General features: G+C 39.8%; 1 protein-coding gene across 5 annotated transcripts in view; it reads left to right on the forward strand.

Annotated features, from left to right (window-relative positions):
• LOC132123796 (protein AF-10-like) overlaps positions 1-13858 on the forward strand; it is a 53001-nt gene that overhangs the window by 24011 nt on the left and 15132 nt on the right. For all 5 annotated transcript variants that reach the window (XM_059534443.1, XM_059534444.1, XM_059534445.1 and 2 more), the window contains 3 exons: positions 636-948; positions 4421-5071; positions 13166-13338. In XM_059534443.1, coding sequence (XP_059390426.1) covers positions 636-948; positions 4421-5071; positions 13166-13338 — 1137 coding nt within the window. The remainder of the gene's footprint in view (positions 1-635; positions 949-4420; positions 5072-13165; positions 13339-13858) is intronic.

A 13858-nucleotide genomic window follows, 5' to 3' on the forward strand; every position in this document is an offset into this window, starting at 1 on the left:
ATCATGAGGTGAATTTAACATTACATCAATGTTTCCCAAACTGGGATTTGTAAAGGAACTGCAGGGGGTTTGTGAGTTTAATGAAATGCTAATAATCAATGAAATCGTTGCAATACATTTGAATAAATCATAAATGATTTTCAATCAAATGCTGTGTAGCCAGCTGATGGTATTGACTGGTCTTTGTGTGAATGTCCACAAAACTGAGTAGATGTAAGCAGCCGGCTATTTCAGAAAGGAACATCTACAACATGAAAAAGAGGAATTTAGGAGAATCAATAAATTATGAATAATGTATTACTGTTGTGGGAATAATATTTAATCATGCAATCAATAAAAACGTAACTGTAGTCTGATTCAGAGTATTTTAAATTGCAATTTAATCCAATTACAAGCACTTAATTCTTGGAATCTTATTACGTAATCCAGATTACATGTAATCAGTTACTACCCAGCTCTTTATTTATAAACGATATGTATATATATATATATATATATATATATATATATATTACATGCATGTGTGTATATGTTTATATGTGCATTATTTAGTTGCATTATTCTTTATTTTTGTCATAACTTTTTTGTTATTAGAGTATTTTTGTCCATGTGTGCATTTCTCTTCTTGGCCACAGAGCTACAACAGCAGCACTGGCGGAAGTGTCTCCTCCATTACCACCACCCAGAAGCGTCTGGACGACAGCGGAGCTCGATTCACTAATGCCAACTTCCAGGAAGTTCCACCTCACTCCAGTTCCAGCTCCAAGGATGGCAGCTCCTCTGATGGCAAGAGCTCGGATGGCAAAAGCAAGAAGTCCAGCAGTCACGGCACTAGCTCAAGCTCTGGCTCCAGGGGCCGCAAGTCAGTGCCGGGCAAACCCCACAGCCCTGTGGTCACCACAGTAACGTCATCCACCGCTCCCTCCTCAACCAGTCCTTTTCAGCAAGGTGAGACTTACAAACATACCAGCTTCACTTTCACTAGCATGTTCTCAAACCCAACTGCCAGATTCAAGTCTTGTGTGGACGTGTGTGAGATTTGAGTGAGTCTGTTGTGACTGGGCTGGATGGAAGCCAGAAGACATAAACTTGGCGTGTGTGTGTGATAGGACTGTCGTCTGACTGGCTGCTGCTGCAATGTGGAGCGGCGAGTCTTTAAGAGCCGTTTGGGACGTGGGTGGCGTCTCGTGTGTTTTGTGAGTGTGTTATGAGGGTAGTTTGAGAGTCAGAGGAGACGCGTGTTCCCTTCCTTTCTGCAATCAAGCGGTAATCATTAATGGGGCCTCCTCGCTGGAGTTAAAGGGAAACTTCAAGGAACCCTGGAAGAAGAAACAACACAGTGTTTTCTCAGCGGAGCGCAATGAGATCAAAAGATGGTGGTGATTATTTATGGAGTCTAACCTTCTGCTTGGGACTATGTGATATTGTCTGGGCTGTTGTAGGGCTGGGCGATATACAAAAAAAATGATATCTCGATATTGTCAATTTTTTTTACGATATTCGATATATATCTCGATATGTTTGCATTTGCATTTAAATAATTAAGAATAAAACATGATTTTCTTTTGCCCATTTAAAAAAAAAAAAAAACATTTAGATTAAACAGCTAATTTAAACTGCTTTTTATTAAATGAATACATGTAGGCCTATATGTAACTGAAGCAGTGCAAATTAAGTAACAGTTACAGAAAGTGCATTCTGTCAACTTTTTAGTGCATGCAATTCACAATTTAAACTATGCAACTGGGATAAGTATTTTATTTTAATTTTTTAACAAGTTTTTAAGCTAAGAACACAAGTCTGTCAACTGTCTGTGGTTTTAAGAGAAGCTCTGTGGCATGAAACTATGTTCCTACTGACACTAAAAACCCTCTTAGATGGGGAGCTAGTTGCTGAAGCACATAGCTATTTCTTATATATAAATATATATAAATGAATACCAAAGACTTTTGCATTTTCTCTGTCTATATTATGGAAACTGGTAAACATATCAGTGAAATTTCCCAATAGTAATTCCAAATGGCCATAGCCTATGTTTCTCTATTCAAACATCAGCGGTCGAGTAAGTGCATTTATTTTGCGATCACAAATGCAAACAATACAGTTGAGATCTCACGACAGAACACAGACCGGCTGAACGATGCTTTCATTAGATCGCTCAATTCCAGCTTGTTAGTGTTTTCAGATTATCGTCGGCGGCTCTTCCGCAATGAGGAGTGAGCACGTGCGCATGGTTGCCAGATTGCTTAAAATAAGCAAACACCGGGCAGAAAATGTATCCTTGTAACAGTGGAGCTCTGATTCGGAGATTTAAACTCTTGTTATCTGGCAACCGCTATCATTACAGCTCTCGTAGTAGAGGGGCGTAGAGCAGTCAGCAGTTACAGGTTCCTTTTTTGGACATTTGGCGCGTTCTTTTGGGAAAGTATGCTTGAATTTGAAATATTCGATATTCCCGATATATTCAAATTGTACATGGTCGTCAAAATTATTCCGATATTATCGCTAATATTCGATATATCGCCCAGCCCTAGGCTGTTGTGACAAACCCCACACAGATCCAGGGTCGGTAAGCCACACGACTGTTCTATTATGATGCCCTGATGTCAAATAGTATTATGAGAGATTGTAATATCACCAATCTTTTATAAAAAAAATTTGGTGTGTTTTAAACAACAGATAGCAGTGGTAAAATGTAAAGCTGTTTATAATTCTGAATTTGTGAATTACCTTGCTGTTGTTGATTTAAGAAAGGTGGATAAAATAGAATATTCTTTCAGACAAAGTTTAGGTTGATCTGTGGCTCACTTGCTTAAGTTCAGCTCTCTTTTCACACATTTTTAGCTTGTCTTCAAAGAGAAATGACTGTAAATTTCTTGCAGTGTTCAATCTAGGATCCAGCGATAAGATAAAGCAGAACTTCATGGATGTGTTTTGGAAAGAATACAGAATGCTGCTAGTTATCTATTGGTTGTGGCAGCCGTTTGTGTGACACTGCTTTATCTTCGAGATGTGTTAACTGGCATGCAAGCTCTGCGCATGTTTTAATGTTAGAAGGAGGCTCAAGGGATAGACTGCGTAGTAAAATTGGTAAGTAAAGGCTCAGCAGCCTCCTGCCACAGCTGTAAAAACATGCATGGCGGAGTTTCTCTGGCTTTGGTTAAAGGACGAGTCCTTGCCTGAACACATATATCTGGGTCACCCTTCCTGCCTGGCTACATACCTGATTGTTTGGCTTCCCACAAGTTTGACTGGCCCACCTAGGTGTGGAAGATGTTGACATTGCCTGATTTCAGGTTCTGTAGGTTATTGTTCTGGGTTTGTGGAGATTTAACCAGCTTTTTTTGTTTTTTTAGTAGAATCATTTTTTACTGTATTCATTTTCGATTATAAATAAGAGGATCCTTGGTAAGAAAAGGGAGAATCTTTTCCAAATCTAATTTAAACTTAAAACCGTTTGTATACATGTCGGTTTAATAGTTTTGGAAATTTCAGCAAAAAATACACAGTTAGTTTCATGTGGTGTGACCAAGTTAAATTTTCCATACACCTTACATCTAATAGTACATACCTTAATCGTTTGTTCTTTTCAAAAATGTTTTTGCTTATCAAATAGATCAAGTCAATATATTTTTTTAAATAAATTAATGGATCAGGACAAATAAAAAATGACTGTCAAGTAATTCCACATTTTGGAGAGGCCTTTTTTGGTTTTTCTTTTGGATAACTGAGTTATTCACAAAATACTTGAAATTGCTAAAGTACATTACCGTTCAAACAGTCAGATTTTTAAAAAATATATTTTTAATTTTTTTATGCAAGGATGCATTATATTATTTAAAAGTAAATACATTTTTAATGTTCTCAAATATTTCTATTTGAAATACATGCTGATCTTTTGAACTTTCCAGTCATCAAAAATATCTTGAAAATATGTATCATGGATTGAACAAACATATTAAGCATCACAAGTTTTTTCAGAATTTATAATAAGAAATGTTTCTTGAGCACCAAATTTGCATATTCAAATGATTTCTGAAGGGTTATGCAAGTAAAAGTAATGACTGAAAAGGTTTGCCATTAAAGGAATAAATCAGATTTAAAATACATATATATATTTTTTGGATGATAGCGTTTAATTTGGTACAAGTTTGTTCAACTATTCTGCACCGAATTGATAGTTTTTGTGTTTTGTATTACAAGCTCTTAGTAAAGATGATGAAGTGCGGTGCAATGCACAATTTGTCCAATGCGGTGCTCCAGCTATGCTGTGTTTCTGTCTATTTAAAACATTGTGGCTGCGAAAAGGTCTTAGTTTTATCACCACGTGCCACCTCTGTGTTGGTTTATGCTGTCTCTCTGTCAATGTGGTTGTGATATTAAGGTGTGCTTTCATCTTTGCCTCCCTTTTCTCTCTCAGGTCTTTTATTAGGCAACAGCAGCAATAAATCAGCCACTAGTGGGTCTGTGGTCCAGCCCACATCTGATTTCCTCAGCTTCTCTGATCCCAGCCTAAGAGCCGGTGACTCGTACACACCTCCATCCTTTAGCCGTTGTCACGTGAAGGGTGGTGCAGAAAATGCAGCTTCTGAAGGCATGGTGGCTCTCAACACCTTCAGCATGATATCCATCCCCCAAAGCACCAGCTCAAGCAAGCATTATGAAAACTGTCACCCAGCTGGAGAGCTAGGAGTCCTGGCCTCGGCAGGCTACAAAAGACCCCAGCCCTCCTCATCCTCTTCTTCTGCGACATCGTCTTCATCTACTGGTGAGGATGGTGTGAAGAAGAAGAAGAGAGGGAACTGGAGGAACCGGTATGGACCGTGCTTCACCACCCAGGACAGTAAAACCACTGATACAGGAGAGCACGGGTCCACAATGCCCTCATCCACTTCCCCCTCGCCATCCTCTATGAGCACCATAGCCTGCCGCGGGAGTGCAGTCAGCAGTACAGGAGGTGTGGGAGCAGTGGGTGCTGGGAGCAGCAGTCTGGGGATTCAGAAGTCCCCATCCCTCCTCAGGAATGGAAGCTTACAGGGTACAACTGTCAGCTCCCCGTCTGCTGGACCAGGTGAGCAGAGAAAAATGTGCTGTACAATCACAACAGATCTTAGTCAAATTAAAATGGAATCTTTTTATTGTGAATATAATTAAAACCACAGTAAAATAATATCTATTTTCATGTTATGGACTATAACAATGACAGGGCATTAGAATGATTTAGGGCTGCAGAATTAATCGTATTTTAATTAGGGGTGTGCACGGATAGTCGAGCATTCGAATATTCGTTCTGCTCTAATTATTCGATAAATAAAAATGATATTTGAATTTCGCAAAAAAAAAAAAAAGTTCAAAATAAAACCTCATTTGTTCACTTTCTGTGATTCTCCACGGCATATTTGAAGATGTATGCAAGCAAAAAATAATTAATGAATGAATAAGGGGCTGTTCACATATCGCTCCTAAAAACGTGTGGAAACCGCTAGGTGCGCCACTTTCTCCTTCTTTCCAAAGCGCTCGGGCAGAAGCGCTTCTGGGGCGTCTGCCGTTGCTAAGCAACAATGACGCGCTCTCAATGAAGACGCGGAAATTTCGGCAAAGGATAAATAAAATCGCTTTCAGTAGCTCTGCTACTAAATTTATTTCAAAATGGCAATCCATATACAGCTATGATCAGCTGTTCAGCTTCATCTTGGCTGAGCTTTCAACGTTGTTATGGGAAAGGATGAAGCTGAATGTTTAGTTCTTGTCACATGACCTGCGGTGCGCTTGCGGCATTCTGAAAAGATGAGATGTTTTCAATTCGATGCGGTGCTCCAATGTAGGCGCGCGGTATGCACGCTCATAATGATTCGCACGCGGTGCGACGCGCCCGTTTGTTCCAGGCGCCGTGGAGAGAAAGTCACAGAAAGTGACCGAATTCAAGAACATTGTTGCGGCATCTCTCAAGCAATGAATAAACACCGCTAACTTGGAGAATGCAGTGAAAACTCCTCTTCTCGCGTCTGCCCTAGACCCTCGGCACAAACATCTCAGGTTTCTCGATGCAAACATGAGAGAAGGAAGAAAAAAATACTTTTGAACATTATCAGAAAATTTTCCTTGATGCGAGTGGTGCGGATGCAGCCGCCGTCACCAACGATGAAGAGGATGCAATGCCCACTCAAGGGAAAAGGCTGAGACAGTTCTTCAGCGATGATTTATTGGACTCAGCGATGAGTCCAGCCGAGACGAGTGGGAACAGTTCTTGCTGGAGCCATGTATTCCACCAGATGAGGATCCCATTCAGTGGTGAAACGAAAACACGAAGCGCTTCACAAAACTTATTCGCTTATCACACCGTTATTTGTGTGTGCTGGCAACCTCTGTGCCGTCAGAGCGCGTTTTCTCCGCGGCCGGCCTTATTGTTAACAGACTAAGGAGCCGACTTTCCCCCGATCATGTTTACATGCCCGTATTTCTTAACAAGAACATGTAAAACAATAGAAAAAAAAGCAAAAAAGATTGCTGACAGTTTAAAAGTTTCAAAGTTAAGTGTAGGCTACGTTCTACAATAGCCTATTGCTGCAGGCTGCTTTACGTTTTTTCTTTGTTCACTGTTTTTTTTTTTTTTTTTTTTTTGCTTTTAATTTGTACTTTTGTTTGTTTGCACGCATCGTTAAAGGTTTTCAGCTACAAAACACGATGTGTTCAAGCTTATTGTGTGTAAGCTTGTTCAAAATGACGGAAACAATAAATGTTGCTGAAAAATACGTCTGTCTCATTAAACTTAATTTCAATAAACGAATATTCGAATATTCTTTTTTGTGAGCTCAAATATTCGAATGTGATATTTGCGGAAAACGCCCATCCCTAATTTTAATTGTTTTTCACAATTAAGCATAGGCATCTATTATATTGTCTTGCAGGCTACCCTGATAGTTTTTTTTTATTGACATTCCTGTTATCTTGCATTGACAAGTTTTAATGCTCAACCATCTTTAATGCTTGTGGTTACCAGATGTCAAGAGTTTAAATCCCCAGGAATTTTGCACTTGGATGGATCCACTTCTTCCTTGTGTTTTCGTGGTGCTTACGTGAAACTACAATAATGCTAATGAAGTAAAAAATATATTTAATTCTCAAATGAAATGTCCCTTCCACATTCTCATTTTCATTCCTTTCAAATTACATATGAAGTCTGCCATGATTGTCTTTTTAAATATGTTGCATACTCCTAAATCTAAATGTCCTTTCCAAATCTTTCCCAGCTTTCTTTCTTTCTCTTGCTCTTTTACCTTTGCAGTTGTTCATGGACTCATAAATGTGCATAGAAGCTTATAAACATAGGCTATTATAAATTGCCATGTTTTGGTCTATCTGAAATAATTATTTTTCAGGAATTACACATGGAGGGTCTTTTCAATATTGCATTGTTCAATTTGTGATTCATCTTAATCTTTCCCTGAATTTTTTCCATCTCGGTTTATTAAAAAAATAAATAAAAGGAATCCATTTGAGGTCTGCTCTTCTCGAAAAGAGGCCTGGGAACCAGCATGATGTTGTTTTGGTCTGTGCTGAAGCTCATTAGGGTAAAAGTGGATGGAGGTGCTCTCTAAAGTGCTTCCTCATTCCTACCTGATTGAGAGCTTAGAGTGGCCCGCTGAATCTCCATAGAGATCCACATTAACCTGTTGAGCACAAGGGAGCTGGAGGAGGGAAGGAGCCCCTAACAGGCAATTAGTTCAAATTGTATTTGTTCCTCCCTGATGTTGTCTTCTCTCGGGATCCAGAGTGAGATGGCTTGAGATAGTGTGTAGAAATGCCCTGACCCCTACTGGCCTTCCCGCTCACTGAGCTGGAACCAGAACACCTAAATACATGGTCACACCATTCTTTCTCACTCATTTGCAACCACTTCCTCCCTCTCTCTCTCTCTCTCTCTCACCTGCTAAATTTTGCCATTGACACAAGTGCTAAGCGTACGCAATGTTAAAGGGGCCTTATCTTTGGCGCTCTCCTGTTGCTTGGCAACAATCCAGGTGTTTTTTTTTTTTGTTTTTTTTTAGTTCCTTTCCTTCGGATTAGAACTTGGATACTCTGGTCTGTCTCTTTCTCTGTCATTCCTATTATGTATCATCTCACTATTGCCATATCCTTTCTCTCGAGGCCATATGGGTTTTTTGTTTGTTTGTGCTTCCATCCATCGCAACCCTCACCTGTTCATGGCATTTGGCTGGACTGTAAATATTTAGCCATGGCTAATGCAGGGCTACAGCAGAGTACTCCACCTTATCTGTTTAACCCGCTCTCAATGGCTCCCAGCTCTTTTTTCTTGTTTGATGGATGGCTGGTTTATCAGGGGAGAAAATCGAGGCAAAAGTTGTGTAGTGTATTCCAACCTTTAAAGGCTGTTGACTCAAAAAGGCAGTCTTGGAGCAGGTTTTCTTTTGTTTTTGAATATAATAATAGTCTAGCACTTTAAAATGTGGGACTCAAGTTAAAAGAAGTTCAAATTTTTTAAAACAATGTCTCGAAAACTTGCATTTTCCCTTTCATTGCCCTGCGTCTTGCATTTTTAAATGCAAAAACATGTTACAGTGTATAATTGTCTTTCGATTTTTGAACCAGCTGATTTTGAATTATTTTTTTTATCCACACATTGAGAGTTTGACATGGACACAAAACATTGAGACGTTTTTCAGAATATCTTTTATTTTCCACTGAAGAAAGCCACACAGGTTTAGAACAACCTAATACAAATATAAAAAAAAAAATTTAATTTAAATTTTTGGGTCAACTGTCCCTTTATCCCTGGATTTATTATTCAGGATAAGGCATCCTGAGCAGTGCATGCATTAGCTGCATTAACTGAAGCCATGCGCTATACCTTATCCTCGCTTTCAGTCTGCATGCTTTAGAGATGTCAACCCTGACTGTTTGCTTGTGATAGAACATTTCTTGAAGCTAGTAACCCAACGCGAAACATTTCAAGACATTGATAACTGCTCAAGATACCACATTTAAATTAAAAACATCTGCCACGTCAAAGGCCTAAATATGTTCTGCCAGCATGCAACAATACCTCGAATCAGTCCCTGCTTTCTTCTCTTCGGCTGTAAAGAAAGCGATGGGATCCTTATCAGGCTCTGGGCCTCGTCATTAACCTCCCTCTGAACTCGCATGGATTTTCTGCTGAGAGAGGAGACAGGGGTTTGACTTGAAATGCTGGCTAATCTAATTTGAAATTTCCCCTCTCTTCCCCTGATTTGATAAGGGGGGTTTCAGGAGGAGATGTTAAGTCCTGATCGATCGGGGCGGTTCGATCAGCACCAGATAACAGGATCTTTGTCCTTCCTTTGTTTGGTCGCTCATGTCTTGTAACCTCTAATCAAATGTTCCATTGGTTGACCTTTCCTAAAATTGTAATTATTAACCAGATTACCAGCTCAACACGTTGATTTAAAGATTTATCTAATCATTAATGAGCCATGGTAGCCATTGGTATTCACAAATCTGCCAAAGCTAAAACCAATTGTGATTTAAATGGAATAACGTGCCACAGTGATATCCAGGCTATCTTTCTCTATTACATATGTCTAGAGCTGAAACAACTAATCGATTAAAATCGATTATTAAAATAGTTGTCAACTAATTTAGTCATCGATTAGTTGCTAAATAACTTTTATTTGCTGTAAGCAACTCATTTCGTGCATATTTCAAATCTGCGTTGACCAAAGTGTGGCAGTAATGAGCCACCGGAGGTTTTACTCAGCCAGTACAGCAGGAGAAGTAGCGAATAGCCAATAGCTGGCCTCGTTTTATGTCACGTGCTTCCCGAACAGCGTCTCTGCAGCATTCAGCAGGATGTGGGAGTACTTTACTTTGAGCCTTCAAAAAAAGAAGAGTAACCTGTAAACTCTGCACTACTGAAATGTTTAAGGGGTCATTCACATATCGCGTCTTTTGCGCTCTCAAGTTTGTTATTTCCAATGTAGGCGCTGTATGCGCGCTCATAATGGAAGCGACGCGGTCGCGACGCGCCCGTTTTTCCAGGCGCGTCCGCACCGAGTTAAAAACATCTAAACTTTTTTTTAGAGAGCCGCAAGCGCACCGCGGGTGCGATTTTAAGAGCTGCAAATCCATTTATCCTTTGCTGAAATTTCTGCCTCTTGGAGAGAGCACGTCATGGTTGCTTAGCAAAGGCAGACGCGCTTCTGCCCGAGCGCTTTGGAAAGAAGGAGAAAGCGGCGCGCCTAGCGTTTTCCACGCTTTTTTAGGCGCAATATGTGAACGGCCCCTAAGACTTTTATTTGTGCAGATTCTCCAGTACAATGTTGTTTGCAAATGTTTAGTCGTAAAAGCTGATAACATTGCTTTTTAACAGTTAACATTTAAAGCTTTACAAACATGTTCTGTGATCAGTTTGTCGTTTACCAGTTCATAATTCAGTCTTGCAGCCTAATTATGACTGAATGAGAGAGGTAAATGTTTAAATATATTTGAAATGCACTTTTTTTCTAAGTATTCACTGCTCTTTTTCACACAGCAGTTTTTTTGTGTGTGTCCAATTTTTTTTTCTGGACAACCTTCTGATGGATTTTATTTTAAAATGCGAGTTCCATTCAGGTTTCATGCCATTGGCACTTTTTTCGAAGGATTGTTTACAATTTCACAGCAAAAGCTATAAAGCTGTTTCCCAGTAAATAATAAAATAAAATGTACTGCAATTTTATTCTGTTTTATCCTTCTTCGTGAAAAGATGTTCTGAAAGATTCCTTAAGCATTGTTCGGGATGTTAAACTACTTTAGGAGCTCTATGGACTGCCATGGTGAAAACATTATTTGAAATCTCCTTGCGAAATTTGCTATGGCTCAGTGTTTTGATTGCAGAAGAGTTCGACAAAGGATTACTAACACATAATAAAACAACTCCAGGTATATTTTTGATGAGGATATGACAATGCAAAATGGTTAAAATCTTTTAAAAATCTATGCTGAATGATAAAGACCCTTTATTAATAATTTACTTGGGGAAAAAATGGGCAAATCTAAAATATAAGTACATAAACCGATTAATCGTAAAAATAATCGACAGATTAATCGATTATCAAAATAATCGTTAGTTGCAGCCCTACATATGTCCTATGTGGAGTTTGGAGCTTGGTATTGTAAATGCTTCACGTGGTACTTCTCCGCCCAACAATGTTTCCTTGTTTCACCAGTAAATGTAGACTGCCGCGAGCCATTCATTCCTTTGTGTGGCAAGGGGGCCTCTCTCGTTCCTGCAATGGGTCAGCCTGGGCCATCAGCTGGGTTTATTTGAGATGGTGATAGGGGAGGAGGGAGAGAGAAAAGGGGGGGGTGGGGAATCAATAAAACAACAGCAAGAACAAACAGCGTGCATGTCATGAACCGGCACATAAATATAAATGGACTGCACTCCTCCCCAGGCCTGCCTGAAAAGCCCTCAGTCATTTTTACAGAAGAAATAGTGAGTCAACAGATTCAGGGAACTGTTTTCTGGGTCACTGGGAGGCGGATGCAGAGTGCATGTTGAGAGGACTCCAAAACGCTTTGTGCTTGCTCTCGATGTCTGCTGTGACAAGGGCCTGGTCAGACAGGCCTTTCAAAGTCCACAAAGTTCATCTCAGGGGCAGTAGGAAAGAAAGCTGGATAACCAGTGAAGGTATATTAGAGGACAGAGGTTGTCCTTACAGCTATTAAAACTTTTTTACCACTAGATAACAGGTCATAACCTGCATTGATTTCAGAACTCAGAAGTCAGAAAGAGCTTTATTACCAAGTATCCCAGGTTTTACACACACAAAGAAATTGACTTGGCGACAGGAGCTTCCAGTGCAGAAGTACATACACCGTTCAAACATACATGATAGTGCAGACATACATAGAATTGCACAGTAGAGACAAAATGAAATGGATCACTGATATAAGAAAAATAGAAAATTAAATAATAATGCACTATACAGAATTAGAAATATAGAGAACAAAACAATTGTTTAAATGCATGTACAGCTATTTTATTGTGTACCGTTTATGTAGTTCACAATGTGCAGTTTCCAGAGGCTATTTATAAACGTGTCAGTTATGATGGACCATGTGTAGTTGTGAACTTTTAATTGTTCAGGATGAATATAGCCTGTGGGAAAAAAACTGTACTTATTCCTGGCTGTTCTGGTGGCAACTGTTCGAAGAGAGAGTGGGCTGGGTGTGTGGGTTCCAAAGTGATTTTCTCAGCCCTTTTCCTCACTCTGGAGGTGTAAAGGTCTTGGAGGTTGGGCAGAGGGGCATCAGTAATCCTCTCAGCAGTCCAGACTGTAATCTCTTGAGGTCTAATTTGGCAGCTGAACCAAACCAGACAGTTATAGATAAACACTGGACAGACTCAATGACAGCCTAGTAGAACTGTTTTGGCAGCTCCTAAGGCAGGTTTAATTTCCTCAGCTAGCGAAAGATAACCTCGGCTGGGCCTTTTTTATCAATGAAGTCTATGTGAGTGCCCAGGAACCTGAATGACTCCACTGTGGTCACAGTGCTGTTCATGATGGTGAGTGGGGGGAGTGTTTCTCCTGAAGTCCATGATCATCTCCACTGTTTTGAGCGTGTTGAGCTCCAGGTTGTTGTGACTGCACCAGACAGCCATCTCTTTAACCTCTTCCTGTCTGTAACCTGTCTCCTCTCCATTGTGGATGAGGCCGATGATGGTAGTGTCATCAGCAAATTTCAGGAGCTTGACAGAAGGGTCTTTTGCAGTGCATTCGTTTTTTTATACAGGGAGAAGAGCAGTGGGGAGAGAACATATCCCTGAGGGGCACCAGTGCTGGTCGTGAAAGTCCTAGGTGTGAGTTTGCCCAGCCTCACTAGCTGCTGCCTGTCTGTCAGGAAGCTGGTGACCCACTGACATATGTAGGCACAGAGCTGGGTCAGTTTGTCTGAGATAAGGTCGGACATGATGGTATTGAAATCCATGCGTAATTCCCGTAATTGCAGAATTAATGATTTGTTTAACATCCCCCAGTTGCTATGCCAGATCTCCTGCTGATAAACAAGACAATGTTATTTTTGACTATGTGGGAACCAAAAGAGAATGGCTTAGTGGGTCAATTATCAGTGAAAATGTGCTGTTTCGTTTTAATCATTTGCTGTAATTGCTGTCTTTCTGCAGGTTCGTACCCCAGCAGTAGTGATGTAGCCTGCCCATTGCCCAGTGCGGTGTTTGGAGGGTCTCTGTCCGGATCCAACTCCGAGTTACCTGCTCATCAGTCAGTTGTCACTTCCATGCCCACTCTCACCTCGCTGCCCCCAACCGCCCCGTTCACCAGCACCTCATCCACACATGTAAGTGTTTAATGGACCTTATTACATATTCATGCTCAGTGCTCACTCTGTATATGTTTGTTCGATTATTTAATTTATCAGATTTGTTTTTGGTGAAATGGGCAAATTAATATATGAAAGATAAAAATTATTACAAGCTTTGAAATGTGACTCCAGGCTAAAATAAATTTTATGTGAGGTGCTTTTATTTTGATTCAAATTTAAAACGGTTTAAATAAATTCAGTTTTCTTGAGCGCCAACATATTAGAATGATTTCTGAATTATCAAGTGACACTGAATGCTGAATGATGGCTGCTGATAATTCAGCTTTGCCATCATAGGAATAAATTTGATATTGTAGTAATATTTGAAAATATTAGTTTTTTTGATTGTTTGTTTGTTTGTTTTAAAATAAAATATTTTTTCAAAAGAATTTATAAATCTTACTTACACCACGTTTGAATAGTCGTGTACAGTTGTGGCCAAAAGTTTTGAGAATTACATAAATATTGGAAATTGGAAAAGTTGCTGCTTAAGTTT

The sequence above is a fragment of the Carassius carassius genome, chromosome 42 (assembly GCF_963082965.1).
Source record: "Carassius carassius chromosome 42, fCarCar2.1, whole genome shotgun sequence".
In the NCBI taxonomy this organism is placed as follows: domain Eukaryota; kingdom Metazoa; phylum Chordata; class Actinopteri; order Cypriniformes; family Cyprinidae; genus Carassius; species Carassius carassius.